The sequence below is a fragment of the Penicillium cataractarum genome, assembly GCF_028827025.1.
Source record: "Penicillium cataractarum strain IBT 29864 chromosome Unknown utg000004l, whole genome shotgun sequence".
In the NCBI taxonomy this organism is placed as follows: Eukaryota; Fungi; Ascomycota; class Eurotiomycetes; order Eurotiales; family Aspergillaceae; genus Penicillium; species Penicillium cataractarum.
The window spans coordinates 3,289,677-3,307,417 of record NW_026622740.1 but is presented as its reverse complement, the minus strand read 5'-3'; the positions used below and the strand labels follow the sequence as shown (position 1 = coordinate 3,307,417).

At 47.3% G+C, this 17,741-nt stretch overlaps 4 protein-coding genes across 4 annotated transcripts; 2 read left to right on the top strand and 2 right to left on the bottom strand.

Moving 5' to 3' along the window:
* Positions 1 to 2,265: 2,265 nt before the first annotated feature.
* Positions 2,266 to 3,126, top strand: N7496_005691 (WD40 repeat domain-containing protein; the record flags this gene model as incomplete). The annotated part of the gene is made up of 1 exon (XM_056698620.1): positions 2,266 to 3,126. One exon carries the CDS (start codon positions 2,266 to 2,268, stop codon positions 3,124 to 3,126), a length of 861 nt encoding a protein of 286 aa, XP_056557145.1.
* Positions 3,127 to 9,436: 6,310 nt separating this feature from the next.
* N7496_005690 (uncharacterized protein) lies at positions 9,437 to 9,673 on the bottom strand (the record flags this gene model as incomplete). The annotated part of the gene is made up of 1 exon (XM_056698619.1): positions 9,437 to 9,673. One exon carries the CDS (start codon positions 9,671 to 9,673, stop codon positions 9,437 to 9,439), a length of 237 nt encoding a protein of 78 aa, XP_056557144.1.
* A 1,031-nt stretch (positions 9,674 to 10,704) lies between these two features.
* On the top strand, positions 10,705 to 13,455 carry N7496_005689 (uncharacterized protein; the record flags this gene model as incomplete). Its single annotated transcript, XM_056698618.1, has 4 exons — positions 10,705 to 11,241; positions 11,303 to 12,013; positions 12,078 to 12,822; positions 12,881 to 13,455. The coding sequence occupies 4 exons, from the start codon at positions 10,705 to 10,707 to the stop codon at positions 13,453 to 13,455; spliced, it is 2,568 nt and encodes an 855-aa protein (XP_056557143.1).
* A 1,272-nt stretch (positions 13,456 to 14,727) lies between these two features.
* Positions 14,728 to 16,074, bottom strand: N7496_005688 (uncharacterized protein; the record flags this gene model as incomplete). Its single annotated transcript, XM_056698617.1, has 7 exons — positions 14,728 to 14,835; positions 14,968 to 15,122; positions 15,165 to 15,438; positions 15,478 to 15,681; positions 15,703 to 15,785; positions 15,819 to 15,914; positions 15,984 to 16,074. Coding segments are annotated over 7 exons (1,011 nt in total), but the record flags the coding sequence as incomplete, so codon positions are not given.
* Between the last annotated feature and the right edge of the window lie 1,667 nt (positions 16,075 to 17,741).

The following is a 17,741-nucleotide window of genomic DNA, read 5'->3' as shown; positions in this document are numbered from 1 at the left end:
CAGTCCTTCCGAGGACGGGTGCTGACACCGACTCGCGATTCCTGTCACTTAAGGCCGTTAAACCCCGCACATTCCTTTTGAGTGCGGGTCCTCTATTTCCATGAATCATGGTTTCAACTGTATCATTCCGTGGCTTTAATTATGGGTCAGAGATAGGGATCAACTACGGTTCGGTTACAAACGAGTTCTATCTTCCATTAGGTATTATACGAGATATTTTTTGGAGCTAATCGTGCTAACCTTTGTGTAGATCTTAACGACAAGTTATCCCTTGTGCCTGGAGCTGCGTTCGACTCATACGTAGATCAGCATGAAGATCAATGTCTCCCAGGTACACGAACCGATCTCCTCTCTCAGATCAGAGAGTGGGCTTCGTCACCACAAGAAAGATGCATATTCTGGTTGAATGGAATGGCGGGAACAGGAAAATCAACCATCTCTCGAACCATGGCAAAATCATTCAACCTATCCAAGTCACTAGGAGCAAACTTCTTCTTCAAGAGAGGTGAAGGCGATCGGGGACATGCTAAGAAGTTTTTCCCGACAATCGCAAGGCAACTCGCGAAGAGCATTCCACAGATAAAGCCGGCCCTCGAGAAAGCAATCCGTGACGACTCTAGTATTGCAGCAAAAGCGATGAAGGAGCAATTTGAAAGACTCGTCCTTGAACCGCTTCAAAGTCTGGAACTATTCGATCTCCCGGGTCAGACTATGATCATAGTAATCGACGCATTAGACGAATGTGAAGGAGAAAAGGACGTTCGACTCATACTCCAACTTCTCCCGCGTCTACAGGAGATAGACACTTTACGCCTACGTGTTTTTATAACCAGCAGACCTAAATTACCAATCCGGCTAGGGTTTTCAAAACTTGCGAAACATGACCATAGAGACCTGGTTCTGCATGAGATCCCTGAAGAGACGATTAAACATGATATATCACTATTCTTGAATTAGCGATTTTCGAGGATTCGGGACGAAAGACAGCCACCCCTTCCACACGACTAGCCCGGAGATATAAACTTCCAAAAGCTAGTGGCATTATCAGTTCCATTATTCATTTTCGCCGCGACAGTCTGTCGCATATTTGAGGACCAACACTGGAATCCAACAGACAGCCTCAGCGAGATTCTCACACATCAGAACAATCAATCAAAGCTAGATGCGACATATTACCCAATTCTTGATCGCCTTCTCAGAGGACAAGATAAGGAGCAAAAGGAAAAACTACTCTCGGAGTTCCACCAAGTAATCGGAAGTATTATGATACTAGAGAGTCCACTATCTGTCAATTCACTCTCTAAACTTCTAGAACTTCCTGAGGACCTTATATATCGTCGAATCAACCCGCTACACTCTGTGATAAGGGTGCCTGATAGCAAAGTAGAACCAGTACGGCTATTTCACCTATCCTTTCGAGACTTTCTTCTGGATGAAAGAGTCCGGAAGAGGACACCTTTCGGGCTAAATGAGACAAAGATACACTATAGGCTTGCTAGACAATGCCTCCTGATATGTGAAACATTACGGAAAAACATTTGTGGCCTGCCAACTGATGGAACCGAACGTACAGAGATTGACCGCCAGATTGTCGATAGCAGTCTTCCTCCGGAGCTACAGTACGCCTGTCGATACTGGGCATACCATCTGGTAAAATGCGCCAACTCGGAGAATATGATATATAGTGCTTTATTATTACTCAAGAGGCATTTCCTACGGAAGCATTTCCTACATTGGGTGGAAGCAATGAGCCTACTCGGTCTTACGTCGGAAATACTAGGCATTCTTGATCAGCTGCAAGCGACAATATCTGTAAGTTCTATAAAGAGGTCATATGGTTCATACTAACAGATTCAGGGCAATAATTCTCCTTTAACTTCTGATTTTCTTCGCGATGCAAGGCGATTTATTCTGAAAAACTACCAGATTATTGATTTAGCGCCCCTTCAAATTTATTGTGCAGGCCTTATATTTGCATCTCAAACAGCAATAATCCGTACACAGTTCAAACAAGAGATACCGAGTATTATATGCCAATTACCACAAGTTGAGGAAAGGTGGGGCCAGGAACTACAGACGCTTGAGGGTCATTTAAAGTTGGTTTCATCGGTGGCCTTCTCATCAAATGGTCGTCTGCTGGCATCAGGTTCGTACGATAACACAATACGGCTCTGGAACCTGGCGACAGGCGCGCTGTCCGAGACGCTTGAAGGTCATTCAGGATTTGTCTCGTCGGTGGCCTTCTCACCCGATAGTCGGCTACTGATGTCGGGTTCATACGATAACACGGTACGGCTCTGGGACCCAACGACCAGCGCGCTTACTCAGACGCTCAAAGGTCATTCAGACTGCGTTCATTCGGTGGTCTTCTCGCCTGACAGTCGGCTACTAGCATCAAGTTCTGAAGATGAGACAGTGCGGCTCTGGGACCCGGCAACAGGCGCGCTCACCCAGACGCTCGAAGGCCACTTTGGCTCAGTTAAATCGATGGCCTTCTCGCCTAACGGCCGGCTGCTGCTGTCCGGCTCTGACGATAACACAGTTCGGATCTGGGACCCGCTGACAGGTGCGCTCATCCGGACGCTTGAAGGCCACTTGGGTTCGGTTAACTCGGTAGCCTTTTCGCCCGACGGCCAGCTCCTAGCGTCCGGCTCTGACGATAACACAGTGCGACTCTGGGGCCTGGCGACGGGTGCGCTCACCCGGACGCTTGAAGGCCATTCGGGTTCAGTTTACTCAGTGGCCTTTTCATCCGACGGCCGGTTGTTGGCGTCCGGCTCAATCGATAACACAGTACGGCTCTGGGACCCGGCGACGAGCGCGCTCACCCAAACATGGAATGCTGGAAAAAGTGTTACTGCGGTGGAATTTTCTGATAACAATCTATATCTCCACACCGACTCCGGTGCGCTTGCCATTCAATCCAAGCGTGACATTCCTACACGTACTCGGTCTCACGCGAGTTCGGGTATCTCTTTTGAGGGGGATCAATGGTTAAAATTGAATGGTGAGAAGGTTCTCTGGCTTCCTGTTGAGTTTCGGCCCAGCCATTTCAAGGTTAATGGGAACACACTTGCCCTGGGGCATACATCAGGGCGGATTTCCTTTATCGGGTTTCATATATAGATGCAACTCAGTTCGATTCCCTTTTCGTAGCCTTTTTTTATCTCTTTTTTTAAAAGAAGGGTCTGGGGGAAGAGGAGGCTTTATATATCTCTATACTATACATGGAATATTCAATAAAGCTCTAGTCATCTGATAGATCGTCGAGGAACAGGTAGGTGGTGGCCGTGTCCGCATGATTTGCGATCCACAATTTGCTTCCACGGAATTCTCATGAGAGCAGTGTATTATTGCTTCGCTAGGTACCGTATCATACCAGGAGCATTTTACAGCCTTCCTCAATCTAGTGTGGCCAGGACAATGACTGATCTGCGCTAGCATCTTGGCAGTGGGGCCGGAAGAGAGTGTGAGAGTGTGTACCGGTCAAGCCGATTTCGAGAACGACTGTATGCCCGGGTACCGGCGGAAAACTACTGTAGCTTTGCGACTGTTAGGTGCGGATTTCGAGAACCACTGCTTGTTATGGTTGATACTACGTTGCGATATAAAATTGTGGTTTGTGTACCGAGCGGGAACTAAACCCCGGACCGATGGCGGACCCACCCGCGGGGCCTCCCGAGGCCACGCCCACAAACACCCAGGAGACCACCAGTTTCTCAGTTGATGATTTCCAGCCTAGAGTGGCCAACATCCTAACACGAATCACAAGAAAAAGAGGACGGCTCAATAAGAGTTATACACCCGAGGAGAGCACTGGTAGGGTCACCACACGGGAGGTGTGGAAGCTCATCGACGAACTAAAAGACATCATCCACCGCCAAACCACACTCATCGAATCAACCAAAGGCGAATTACAGGATGTTAAACGCGGTCAGAATGTGCTCCAGGAACAGAACCAGAAGCTCCACGAAGAAGTCAAGGCTTTACGGGCATAGCTCGACCGTCCACCGCCGGCGCCATCGGCTCGGTCGTGGGCCGCCGTAGCAGCTAGTGCGGGCAGTGTGAACCCCCAGCCGAGCAGCCAACGCCCGGACAAAGACCACAATTGTGTCCGAATCAGTACCCAAGAGTCTCCCACCGACGCTCCCGGAACGGAAGGAATAGCGAACAGATTCGGCCGATATATGCCTATTCCCGCAGCGAACGACCGTATCAGAACAGCGTTATTAAACGATCCATCTACCCAAGACGTGTAGGTTGCAGGGATCGGCACTACCAAAACTAGATACGTGATCCGATTCAAAGACTCGACGTTAGCCGAGACAGCGCGCAAAAACAACGAATGGCTACGCGAACTAGGGAACGAGACTAAGCTAGTCAAACCACGATTCGGGGTAGTCGTACATCACGTACCAACAGGAGGACTGAACCTTAAGTAAGACAAAGAAAGAGCCATCCGAAAGATTATAGAAGAGAACGACCTCCAGGAACGCGGGTTCCAAATCGAGGATATCGCCTAGCTGAAGAAACGAGACAAAACGCTAGGGGCCTTTAGGTTAATAGGCATTTAGCTCGAATCAGCAGAAGCGGCACACTGGTTGCTCAACAACGGCCTTATGATTGACTAACATTGCGTTAGACGGGTAGAGAAATTCGAAATCAAAAAGAAGCGGTGCTTCCGCTGCCAAGGGTTTAGTCACCTCGCATGGTCGTGTAAGGAAGACCCCCGGTACGGACACTACGGCGGTTAACATGAACGTACACGATGCCCACCGGATATCAGAGCCCACTACCTAGACTACGGTGGTAAACACGCCACCGGAGACCCCCTATACCAGAAGCCTACCCGCGCTCCCGCCCTACAATACTAGGAAACAACCTCCGAATCCTACAGTTAAACATGATGAAATCGAGGGCGGGTATAGAAGCCCTCATCAACGATCACCAGAGCCAGAACCTAGACGTGCTTCTCATCCAGGAGCCGCCTACCACGGCCTACGGAACACACGTGAATCACAGCGCATGGCGGCTCTACCGGCCGACGGTGGAGAGCGACTCAGTCCAATTTCGAAGCCTTATCTATATAAATCGGAAACTCTCCACGTCCTCTCACCGGCAACTACCATACAACCACCCAGACCTGACAGCCGTCAAGGTCTAGACCGCCGACACCTAAATCCTAATCTTTTCAGTTTACATCCCGCCGGTACCGATGCACACGCCTAAGGAAGCATCGGCGGCAACAGTACTATTAACTATCCAAGACACGATACAAAATACCCTCCAAGATAACAACAGGAGCGCTTACCTTATCCTTTCCGGAGACCTCAACCGACACTACCCAGCGTGGGGCAGTAACCATATCCAACCCCGGTTCGTCGAGGATGTAGGGGAGCTAATCGACTTCTTCCAAGGTAACGGCCTCTAAAGCTACCTACCCCGAGGCACTGCGACCTTCTAGTCGCTAAGCCACCCGGGGAGAAACTCCACCATCGACCAGACCGTGACCGACAGGCCCGACCTACTCATTAAATACCACCTCTACCACGAAAACTATGGTTCCGACCATCGAGCAACGTACTCGGAGTGGAACCTCCGAACACAGCGTAACCCCGCAGTTAAGGCAAGAAAAGCCTACGATCGAGCGGACTAGGAAAAGATTAGATAGGAGGTGTGGAGATACATAAGACCCTAGGAGACCCCGACCACGATCGAGGCGCTTGATGCCACGGTAGAAAAACTTATAAAAGAAACTGCAAGAGCAGTTAACCGCCATACTCCAGACCTACGGCCGTCTCCCTACGCAAAGCGGTGGTTCACCGCTAATTTAAAGTCTCAACAAAAAGAGGTGAACTACGCACGGCGCAGATAGCAAGAGAGCTACGCGGCAATAGGGCTGAACGATCCGTCTACTATGGCGCTCTTCGAAGATATGCGCCAGAAGCGACGGATATGGACACGAATAATTAAGAAATACAAGACATCATATTGGAGACAGTTTCTAGATGAGGCAGGTGAAGGAAAGCTTTGGAAAGCGGTAACGTACATGAAACTACGAGACTCCTAGGGCTGTATACCCTCTCTTAAAGTAGGCGACCGAGAGGTAACGAATAACTAGGAGAAAGCTAAGGCCTTCATGGACTCGTTCTTCCCTCCTATAGCGCCTGCTGAAGAGGAATCCTCTACGGAGGCCCCTACGGAACTCCCGTGGCAACCGATCTCCGTGACCGAAGTCTACCGCTCTCTAAGAATAGCAAAAAGCTCGTCAGCTCTAGGAGAAGACGGTCTCCCTATACTAATCTGGAAACGTCTATGGAGGCACCTAGGATACTTTATCACTAGGATCTTCGCAGCATCGATAGAGCTGGGATATCACCCCTAAAGATGGAGAAACGCCCGCATTATTGTGCTACGAAAGCCCGGGAAACCGGATTACTCAGTCCTAGGAGCCTATCGCCCGATTTCACTCCTAAACACACTCGGCAAACTGCTCGAAGCAGTAATAGCTAAGCGGCTATCCTACCTCGCGGAGCACCACGGGCTTCTCCCGGACACTTAGTTCGGGGGACGCCCAGGACGTACCACTGAGTAGGCCCTGCTAATACTGAGCAATGCAATCGACCGAGCGTGGTATAGACAAAGAGTGATTACCCTAGTGGCCTTCGATTTGAAGGGGGCATTCAATGGGGTGAACCAGATAAGCCTAGACGCTCGCCTCTAATCTAAGGGTATCCCCACCATCGCGAGAAGGTGGATTGCAAGCTTCATGAGTGGACGGCACGCCAACATTAAATTCGATGACTATTGCTCGGAGGTAGGACCACTCCATAATGCTAGACTGGCGTAAGGCTCCCCCCTCTCGCCTATCCTCTTCGCATTCTTTAATAGCGACCTAGTCGACCAGCCCGTCGACTTCTATGGCGGGGCATCAGCCTTTATCGACGACTATTTCCGCTGGCGGGTCGGCTGGTCCGCCGAAGGAAACTTAGCGAAAATCCAGTCCGAGGACATACCACGGATCGAAGCATGGGCGCGGAAGACGGGGTCTAGCTTCGCAGCGGAGAAGACCGAACTTATCTACATCACTAGGAAGAGAAGTGAACAATGCTAAGGCCAGATCACTATGAACAGTATAACCATCACACCGTCAACAACCGCCAAGCTCCTAGGTGTGATCTTCGATCACGAGCTTCGTTGGAAAGAACACGTGCAACAGGTAGTCAAGCGAGCCACTAAAGTGAACATTGCACTTGGAGGACTGCGATAGCTCCGCCCGGAGCAAATGCGTTAACTATATAAAGCATGTGTTACACCGGTCGTCGAATACGCATCGACGGTCTGGCACGACACGCTACGAGACAAAACGCACCTTCGATACCTACGCACAGTATAACGAACAGCCTTGATCCGGATTCTCTCCGCCTTCCGGACAGTGGTAACATCCACACTCGAAGTCGAGGCGCATGTACTACCAATCCATCTTCGCCTGCGCCTCCGCGCCTAAACCACTATCACTAAACTTTATACGCTACCACGGAAGCACCCAATATGGGACACTTTGTTTCGCGCTCAGAGACGACGGAACAATATCGGGACGTACGCGCGATTCCCGCTCGCAGAGGCCCTAAAAACAATGTCCTTAGAGAGACTACACGACCTCGAAATGATCGATCCAACTCCACTTCCCCTATGGCGAACCGAGGCCTTCTCAACGATTGAGATCGAACGCGATAAGGAGGTCGCGATAAGACGGGCGGAGACGGCACGGTCCAAGTCGGATATCGTCGTCTACTTAGACGCCTCGGGACACCACGGTCACCTCGGCACTGCAGCCATAGGATTCAATAATAGCTCACCGGAGATAACTGAAAGCCTACAAATCCAGGTTAGCCAGATGGACCGATGGTCAGTACACGCCGCCGAACTACTCGGGATCTTATACGCAATCATCCTCATCAACAAGATCGCTCTCTAACGTCGAAGATCAACGGAAACTCGGGCCCGATCGGCGACTATCCTCAGCGATAGTATGTTAGCAATACAAGCAATCCAGAACCCACGGAATAAGTCAGGACAACAGATCATCCATACCATCCTAAGAATAGCTACAAACACCAAGACTCACGGCATCACAGTCAGTTTGCAATGGGTGCCCGGACATAGCGATGAACCCGGGAACGAGATAGCAGACCGGTTAGCTAAAGAGGCGGCCACGCTAGGCCAGACCCACCCGTTTTCTCCCTTGCTATCGCGAGAGGGGGCCCACATCAGGAATGGCATCCACGCTCAGTGGGAAAGCGAATGGAAAAAATCCCGCAACGGCAGCTACCTCCGCAAGATCGACAACTCACTGCCAGCCAAATACACGAGATAGCTCTACGGAAACTTACCTCGAAACCGAGCGTACCTCCTGACGCAGTTGCGGACAGGACATTGCTGGTTGTCAACATACGCTAAGTTATTCCGCCATCGCGAAGACGACCAGTATATCTGCGGCGCGCGGGAAAGTGTGATGCACGTCCTCCTGGACTGCCCCGCGCTGAGCCATCTACGTAGGGAGCTTCGAGAGAAGGTTGGGGACGCACTTAACAATATATCAACACTGCTGGGAGTAGGAGGACCTAGAGAAGGCGACACTGTTCCGCGAGCCAAGGCAGTGGAAGCTATCTTGGACTTCGCAGAAGCATCACAACGGTTCCAAAGCCGCGCGCCATGAGGGCAGTAATCCAAATAACGGCTACGAGGCCATGACAGGCCCCAACGAGGCTCTAAGTTCGTTTAAGAAGTGATTCAAGACACATGTACGTACAGTGATATATAATTGTTGTATGCTGCATATCGTTCGCGAGGGGTCAGCGTAAATGAAATCATCCATCCATCCATCCGACTGTATGCCCGTTTTCAGATGTGATCTATTCACGCCGGTTCCTTCTAACGCCCCTTTTCTCTTTCATGGGGCTTTCGACACCACCCAGAACCTATTTGATGTGGCGAGGGTGGAACTGTTTATCACCAGGTTGCCGACGACGCTCCATGCGCTTTCTTGACATCGATCTAGACCTCGCCAAAACCCGCCCACCGCCCAAACCCGCCCAAGAAAACCCAACCCATGGGCTGGGTTGGGTCTTAGTCAGCAGACCCATGGGCGGGTTGTCAACTAGGAAACCCAACCCAAGACCCAAATGGGTACCCCGTATAACCCAAAAAAGCAAAACAAGTTGACACCTCATTTTACATTAAATTGTGCAGTAAATTTTGATTACATAACGGTATAGCCATTGTATGATCTATGACTAAGGGATTGGGAATAAATACTTCAAGTAATAGAAATGATATTGTCTCACGACGAAGATTAGTATAGTTCGTACCCACGTAGCCGACTCGAGGGCATCGTGGCTCTACCAGAGGATCTCTTCTGACTTTTATCACCCAGTTACGTTATCGGAGGTGGAAGCAAATCTGTTTCATCTTCAGGTGCCTCCTCGCCCTCCTCCTCCTGCTCTTCGTCTTCCTCCACATCGTTTGTCTGGCTGTGCATTAAGAACTGATCACCCTCTACTAGTATAGTTTCTACTTGGTGTAACCCTTCCGGCTCAAGATTGCGCTCGAAGTCCTCCCTTTCCTCGACCTCTTCATCGTCACTGATTGGCTTAGCGTTAGGCCTCTGCATGGTGCGGTCTTGGTCCTTAGGTCGAGGACCGCGGACCGGACCGCACGGTCTTGCGGTCTCGAATTCGGGGGTTGAGACCGCACCATAGTGAACCGCGGTCCCTTGCGGTCTTCACCACGGTGAACCGCAATTGCATAATTCTACCAAGACCTTCTCTTTTCGGCTACATAAATTGATGATTCATCCCATTTAATTACTGTTATTAAACACTGTTTTGGTCCCTTCATAAACATTTACTGTATTTCAGCATCAGCCACTATGAAAACAGATGAAATATACTCGTATATAGAAAATCTACTATTTAAAATACCTAGACCTGCCAGTACTAGTATATTTCTAAGTTCTAATAGAGAGGTTTAGTAATAATTATTGCTGGCTAGGTGTATGAGGTAAGAAATATATATTTCGATATCAGTACCTGACCCTATCTTCATCTGAGACTTCTTCGTTGAGTGTACATAACCCCCTACATACAGCTAAAATAGGTATTAAGGGTATTATCAGAGAGCTTAGATTCTCTAGTTAACTATTTATCTTGAAATTCTATATTCTACTACTAATATATCATAATAATCTCTTTTCAAAATTGGTTTCTCTGATATGAAGTGTAGACTTAGAAAGAAAAGGAGGATTATACTATTATATGGGCCTTCTAGCGGTCCTTTTCGGTCCTGTGCGGTCCTCCTCATGGTTCTCTGCGGTCCTCTGCGGTCAATCATAGTATTTCCTACTAGCTGTCTATGCGGTCTTCTGCGGTCTTTGCAGCCCTCTATGCGGTCTATCGCGGTTTTTCCTGCGGTTCTATGCGGTCTTCTGCGGTCTTCGTAGCCCTTATCCTATCGGATTGTAGTAAAGTGGAGCCTACTGCCTAATCACTATTACAATTCAATTTGATCTATCTAAATCATGCCTATAGCTTTCTCCTAGAGAAAATCCTTTATTCAGCTTTTTCTAGTAGACGGAAATATTTTAGCAGGTATCTCCTTAAGTCCTTTACCTCCCCCGTCCTATCCTATACTCATTTCGTCAAAATGTTACAGAGTCAGGCCTCCTCTCAGTTCTCTGATCAGTATCCCTCATCGGCTTTTGAGGATAATCCACGAGATACTTTCTCCTTCTTCACATCTGATGGGCTGTTTAACCTCGACGGGCGCGAAACGCCAACTTCTACTCCTAACGTGAACTTACTCCGACCGGCGATTCCTCCTGTTATCCCAGAAACACTCGAACGCGTTGGTCCTCCTAAAAGGAAAAACTATATCCTCTGGACAGAAATGGCGAATGAGGATTTCATCGTCTGGTGGTTAAAGACGGAGTATGGAAGTAAGATGAAACGGAATATCTTTGAGGGTAGACGCAATGCAGAATGTTGGGACCACTTCTACCAGGTCGCTACTATCCAGGATGGGTCTCCTAAGGTAATATGCAAGAATTGCGACCATATCCTTGCCCATCCTGCCGATAAGCGCCGGGGAACATCTACTATGAATAGGCATTATTCGCAAGTAGGTACCTGTCGGAGAGGACCGACTCAGTCGCAAGATATTAGGAAGGCTATCAAGAACGGGGTATGGATAATCAGTCTACCTTTTTCTAATTATTACTAATCTTATAAAATACCCCTTCTAGGCATATCTGTCGTCTCGTAAAGCATCATTTACGCCGCAAGCTTGGATGGAAAGGTTAATTACCTTTATTGCTGCCTCGCGGCTACCCTTCCAGCTTATTGAGCATCCTGAATTTCGCGCCCTTCTTGAGATGGCCCGGCTTGCTCCCTGCTTCCCCGAAATCCCAACTGCAACCACAGTCCGCCGTCATCTTCAAGAGATCGTGGAAGAACGCCAGTATACTCTTCTACAGAAGCTTCCTAATAGTGCTAAGCTCTCTATTGCATTAGATTGCTGGACCTCACCATTTCGCCAAGCTTTTATGGCAATAACGGGCTATTTCATTGACCAAGAGTGGAATTACCGAGAGCTCTTGCTTGGCTTTGAACCTCTACAGGGCTCACATACGGGGGCCTATCTAAGCACTGTCCTGCTTGACCTTCTTGAGAAGCATCGGATTACTGAGAGGGTGTTAACTATTACTACTGATAACGCATCTAATAACGGAACATTACTCGGTAGCCTTCAAGAGGTCGTCGAATCCCTACAGCTACCTAGTAGTATACCGGTTATTCGTATACCATGTATTGCACATGTTATACAGCTCAGTTTGAAGGAGCTCCTTGGTCAGATGGACGCGAACCCAGGAAACGAGAGGGAAGAGATTGAATGGACCGAGAAAGGGCATATAGCTCGGCAAGAGAATAGAAAGATCGTGGATACTCTGAACAAGGTCTAGCTCTCTCTAATCTCTTACTATTATCTCTCTTTCTTTACTAACTCGCACTATATTCTAGGTTCGGAAGGTAGCAGTCTACATCAACAAAAGTCCCCAGCGCCGCGAGAGCTTCATAAGGCTTCAGACGAAAGAGCCTAAGCTTATGCCTATACAAGATGTTCGGACACGATGGAATTCGACGTTCCTCATGCTCAGGCGTGCCCGGCGATTGCAGTCTGCCTTTGATGACTTCTGTGTCCAATTCAACCTCGCTGATGTAAAGATAGACAGAGATAAATGGCGACAAGTTGACTATCTTCTGTCAATCACTTATCCCTTCTTCAAATTCACTTCGTCTCTTTCGGCAACTACAGACGTGACTATCCATAACGTCTTTGGTATCTATAACGCCCTATTCACACATATTGATAAGGCGAAAGTGCAGCTAGCGCGAAAGAAGGTTGGTTGGAAGAGAGTGATGAAGTCCGCGCTTGACCGTGCGCGCGATAAGCTTACAGAGTATTATGGAAAGACTGATGATATTCCTGGTGATCTCTATGCAATTGCGACTATCCTAGGACCACGGAACAAGCTAGAGTTCTTCACAACATCTGAATGGGAACCTCACTGGGGGCCTCGCTATAAGCAGTCGCTAGAGGCTTACATTCAGCCTTACCGGCAGCGCTACGAAGAGGCACAGTCTACATCAACTCTCCAGCCCACAATTCAAGACGTCTCTGACATTGATATCCTTCTGAGACCTACTGTATCTCTTCAGTCAAACGTGACGGCTCCAGATGAGCTTACACGGTATCTTAGAAGTAGTAAGTTAATCTATATACCTCTTCTTATATACTCCTTCTCTTATACCACCCTCACTAGGTACTGTCGAAGCAACCCCTCTCGTTTTCTGGAAAGAACACCAAAATGAATATCCTATTCTGGCAAGCCTTGCTCGAGACATCCTTACAACACCAGCCAGTGGTTCTGGCGTTGAGCGGTTATTTAACTCTGCGCGTGATATCTGCCATTATCGCCGGGGCTCACTGAAACCGCAGACAATCAAGGAATTGATGTTGTTTATGTGTACAACAAAATTTGACGTGGAGTCAGAGCAGCTTGCCCTAGTTGATGAGTATCTTTCTACGCAAGAGAAGCAAGCAAAGAAAGAGCAGAAGGACGCCCAGAAGAAAGAGGAACAATTTGATCCAATTAGTGATAACGAGGAAGACCTATCCACTACTGAAGATTCTGCCGAAACTATCCAACTTCCTAGTGCGCGAGCGCTTGGAAAGAGAAGGGCTACCCCGGATCAGCTATTTGAACTTGACGATGATGACGATGAGGTTCCCCTGCCTGATAATAGCCACTTAGAAGAAGGGAGGACTACTCAGAGGCGTTCATCTGGGCGTGTTCCAAAGCGCTTGAGACAGGATGAGGATTTTGTATATCTTTAATAGAAACAAGAACCACATAAGCTATTCATAAGGAAATCAGTCAATCCTCGCTTTTTCGGTAGAAATCAACAGACACCAAACAAAGAATTATTCTTTACTCCTACCTCAGAATTATATAAAATTAAATATCATTTGAAAGCAGAATACTCAAAAATACAGGCGACTTCTACATAAATTATGCATACCTTGGGTCTAAGATGTTTTGCTTGTTTGCAGGACCGCAGGACCGCACCAAACCGCAGTGGTGCGGTCCCTAAAAATGTAGGACCGCCCAGCGGTCTCAAGGTCTGGGACCAAAGACCGCGCGGTGCGGTCTAATGCGGTCTTGGGTGCGGTCTTTCCGGTCCCGTGCAGAGGCCTACTTAGCGTCCTCTTCATTTGCTTTTAACGCTTCTCCCTCTTCAAGTTCCTCTTGACTCTCGCTCTCTATTGGCTTTTCTAGGCGAGTTAACTGCTCTCCCTCTAGTGTGAATCTTTCTGAGTATATATACATTATCAAATCCTGAATAGTTGCTTTATGAAGAGATCCTCGACGATAATGATAGATATCTCGAGCGCTGTTGAAAAGCCTTTCAACGCCCGCGCCGGTGGCCGGAACCGAGAGCAAGTCGCGTGTAAGCCGAGAAAGTACAGGGAATTCACGCTCGTGTTCTCTCTAGTAGAGCCGAGGTAGAATCGGAATATTTACTACGGAAGTTAGTTAGTTGTGCTAGTGTAGGATGCCCGTTGCCTCGTACCTTCCCGGAGGTACTGATCGACCTTATCATACTCTACTCCTTCGTGGGGTATAGAATCATTAATAGGCATAAGTAGCCGATCAAGTTCTGAACTATGTAGTACGGACGAACGATGTACTGTACGAAATAATAGCTCGGGGTGTTATTACTGATATTGCGTGAAACACGTTCTTAAGTACTTATAGTACCTTTTTGACGTATCCTCGTGGCAAGTAGAATAGTCCCTATCGTTAAAGGTAGATAATTTGTATTAAGGAGTAAGAAGAGCCCCTATACTATAGAGAAAGCCGTGGTCACGATAGGTCTTCTTATAGTACTCTCTCAGTTTTTGCTTCGCACTAATCAGAGCGCTATACATATCTTTCTTCTAAGGAGTTGTCTTTCTCTTCAATTTTCGATTTAACCGTTTAATATGCTCCAGAAGTTTCCTATACACCAGAAATACGCTATGAATCGTAACGTCCTTAGTCTTCATTAGAGCTATAGTGAATTAAAAGAACGGCTTAGTCAAGTGGACTAGGTAGTCAACCTACCGCTATTTAACGTCGGTGATCTTGAACTGCGAGTATTTATGGTCACTACAGTATTTATCGATGATGTTCCTTAGTCGACGCGCACGGCGAAGTATTAAAAACGTGGAATTCTAGCGTGTTTGAATATTATGTAAAGGAAACAGCCGGGCACCACCGGATTGAAGATATAGAAATGCGTCTCGCCGTTATGGGCTTGTATTGACGAATACCGCAAAGGATCGAATCTGTCTCTATTAGTATACCTTCTGGATTTCCATTGTCCATAAAAACTTCAAGCTCACCTTTGCTAGGGTATAAGCTATATTTCCGTGATTCGCTAAGTCCCTTAATCCGATGGCTTGTGTATCTGACCAAAAAGTCTTTACCTCTTTATTCTTAGGCGCTACTTTAATATGCCCTAAAAGCTGTTCTAGACAAAGTTAGATTATATGGGCCATACAAGGGACCCGGATTATGGATTCCCTGGAGCTAATTACACTAGCGGAGATCAACTTCTCTTGTAAAGCGCGGATCAAAGTCTTATTGTTGGTCGCATTATCTGTAGTGACGCTAAAGATGCGATCTAAGAGTCCGCGTTCCTTCAGTAACTGATGGAGAACATCACTAAGGTTGCTCCCGGTGTGAGGACCGTGTAACGGTTCAAAGCTAAGAAGCATCTCCCGGTAATTCCAATCTTTGTCAATGAAATAAACCGTAATTGCTATAAACGCTTGCTAGAATGGGCTGGTCCAACAATCCAAGGCGAGTGATACCTTAGCGTTATTAGGCAGATCTCGTAACTGCGACTCCTGTTGAACTGTAACTACGTCGCGGAGCCGTCTTCGTAGGGTTTTCGCTGACGGAAGTTCTAGTACCTTAGGTCCTGAGTATACGAGGTTTAGTAGTCTCTGGAACACAGGGTTCTCTACTGTTTGAAATGGTAACCGAAGACAGGTGATGGTCTTTAACAACTGCTCCTTAAGTTAAAATGTGGTTACCTTGTCTATATTAGGTAACTCTCTTATGGAATGGTTTTGTAGCGAATCGGAAATCAGAGTTTGATGAGACCCTCTCTTCTTTCCTTTGCGACAAGAATTAGACTTTTAGTGTCTACTCATAGCACTTGTCCCATTTCCTTTGTACTGTGGATGATCAAGTAGGGTAAGACAGGCTTTGCAGAGGACTCGTGGGCGCCCTAAATCGACGTCGGCTACTTAGTTAAAGTGTTTCTAAACATCGGCGTGACGCGACTCGGTAGACTATTTGATCTAGGACTGACCGTCCCTATTCAACTTGTGGCCGTATTCACTTTTTTCCCACCAGCCTAAGAATACTCTCTCTAGATTCAACTCGAATAAAATCCAGTTCTTTCTGCGTTAAGGTCCTACACGTCTTAGCGTCGCCGGAGGTCTTCGAGAGGATATATCGTAGCTCTAACAGGATTCAGTGAAAGGCTAGAGGCTATCTCAGTATATCTCTACATAGTCTCGTAGCAGTCAGGCACACGAAGGAGGGGTTTATTCTCATACAGAAGATTGAATATCCGAGTCTAAGAAAACGTCAGACGGTGGCTCAATAGAGAGCAGGGGGCTAAAAGCCTAATAGATTGATCGCGATGACGAGGAAGAAGAAGAGGAGGCTATATTCATGGTTTATGCTATCAGACTTGAAAATAAATTTCTTCATCTTGTGTGCTTCAATGTGGGTTTTGTTCGAGTCGCGTCGTGCGTTTGGATCTATCTATTCATGAGTCGCGTAAACCCGCGGGTACCCAAAACCCAACCCAACCCAAAACCCGTGCGACTTTAGGGGGAAGCTGAGAACTTCACAATGGATAATTTTCAGTGTATCAATATTACAATTATTGACTAGATACAACGCAGTCAGCTTAGAATTCATTTAATCCTCATAAGTGGATCGATAATGCTATTGATCCCTTAAGGTTGAAGAAAGACATTATGCAGAAACATAGAGCATTACATTTTATTTCGGAGAGCGAGGGAGCAGTATTTAAACGTAACACACACCTAAAAGCGTGACAATAATAAAATACCACAATTACAGTAGGTGACTAATCGGTTTTATACACGATTTATCCACGATTTTGGGTATTTTGGGTAACCCATGGGTACCCGCCAAGAACCCACGGGCGGGTTTATAAAGACCAAAACCCGCGATGGGTTACCCGTGGGCGGGTAAAGAAATTGAAAACCCAACCCAAACCCACGCTTGGCGAGGTCTAACCGGCCCCTTTCATAAATTACCATTTATTACGGACCCTCGCGTAGCGAGGGTCTACTACCTATACGATATTACCCACCTAAACGATATCGTATCACTATACTATTCAACCACCTAGTTTCAATGCGATTTAACCCACCAAAACAGAGCGATTTAGAAGATAATTTGTATACAGAAATAAAGTAATTTGATTGGAGAATACAGAAATCAATAGTACTATTTAACTAGATAACCCTTCTTCTTGCAGACCTTCTTTAACTCCGGTAGGACCTTCCGTCTGTAGTACGGTCGCAACTTCATAAGAGCTACCAAATCATCACCACTCTGTAGAATTCGCTTCATACGTTCAACCTGGCTAGAAGATACTATACCAGTTAACTTAGAAGACTTTCGTGAGCGATTATCGTGGGCTAATCGCTTCTCTCGTAGATAATCCGAAGCCTCGAGTCTCTGCTCTAGTTCCAATACAATATAGGATAGTTCAGTAGCAGCTTTCGCAAGCTTTCGAACTAGGCGACGAGAGGGTGATTGCTATATACGAGAGATCTTATCCTCTAGCCGCTCTTCTATGCGTTTAACGCGCTCAGCTATCTTCGGTGTACTAAGATCAGATGAACTTGAAGTAGTAGTCACCGATAAGGGAGGGCTTGGTGTACTCTCATCTGGCAATGAATTAAGCACTATATTCGGATTGATTGGCCAGAGACCAGTCAATCGAAATCCAAGCTTAATAGTAGAAGATTTGAAGGTCTTCTGCCGAATCTACGTGATTACACCAAGGAAATCGTCCTTAGTA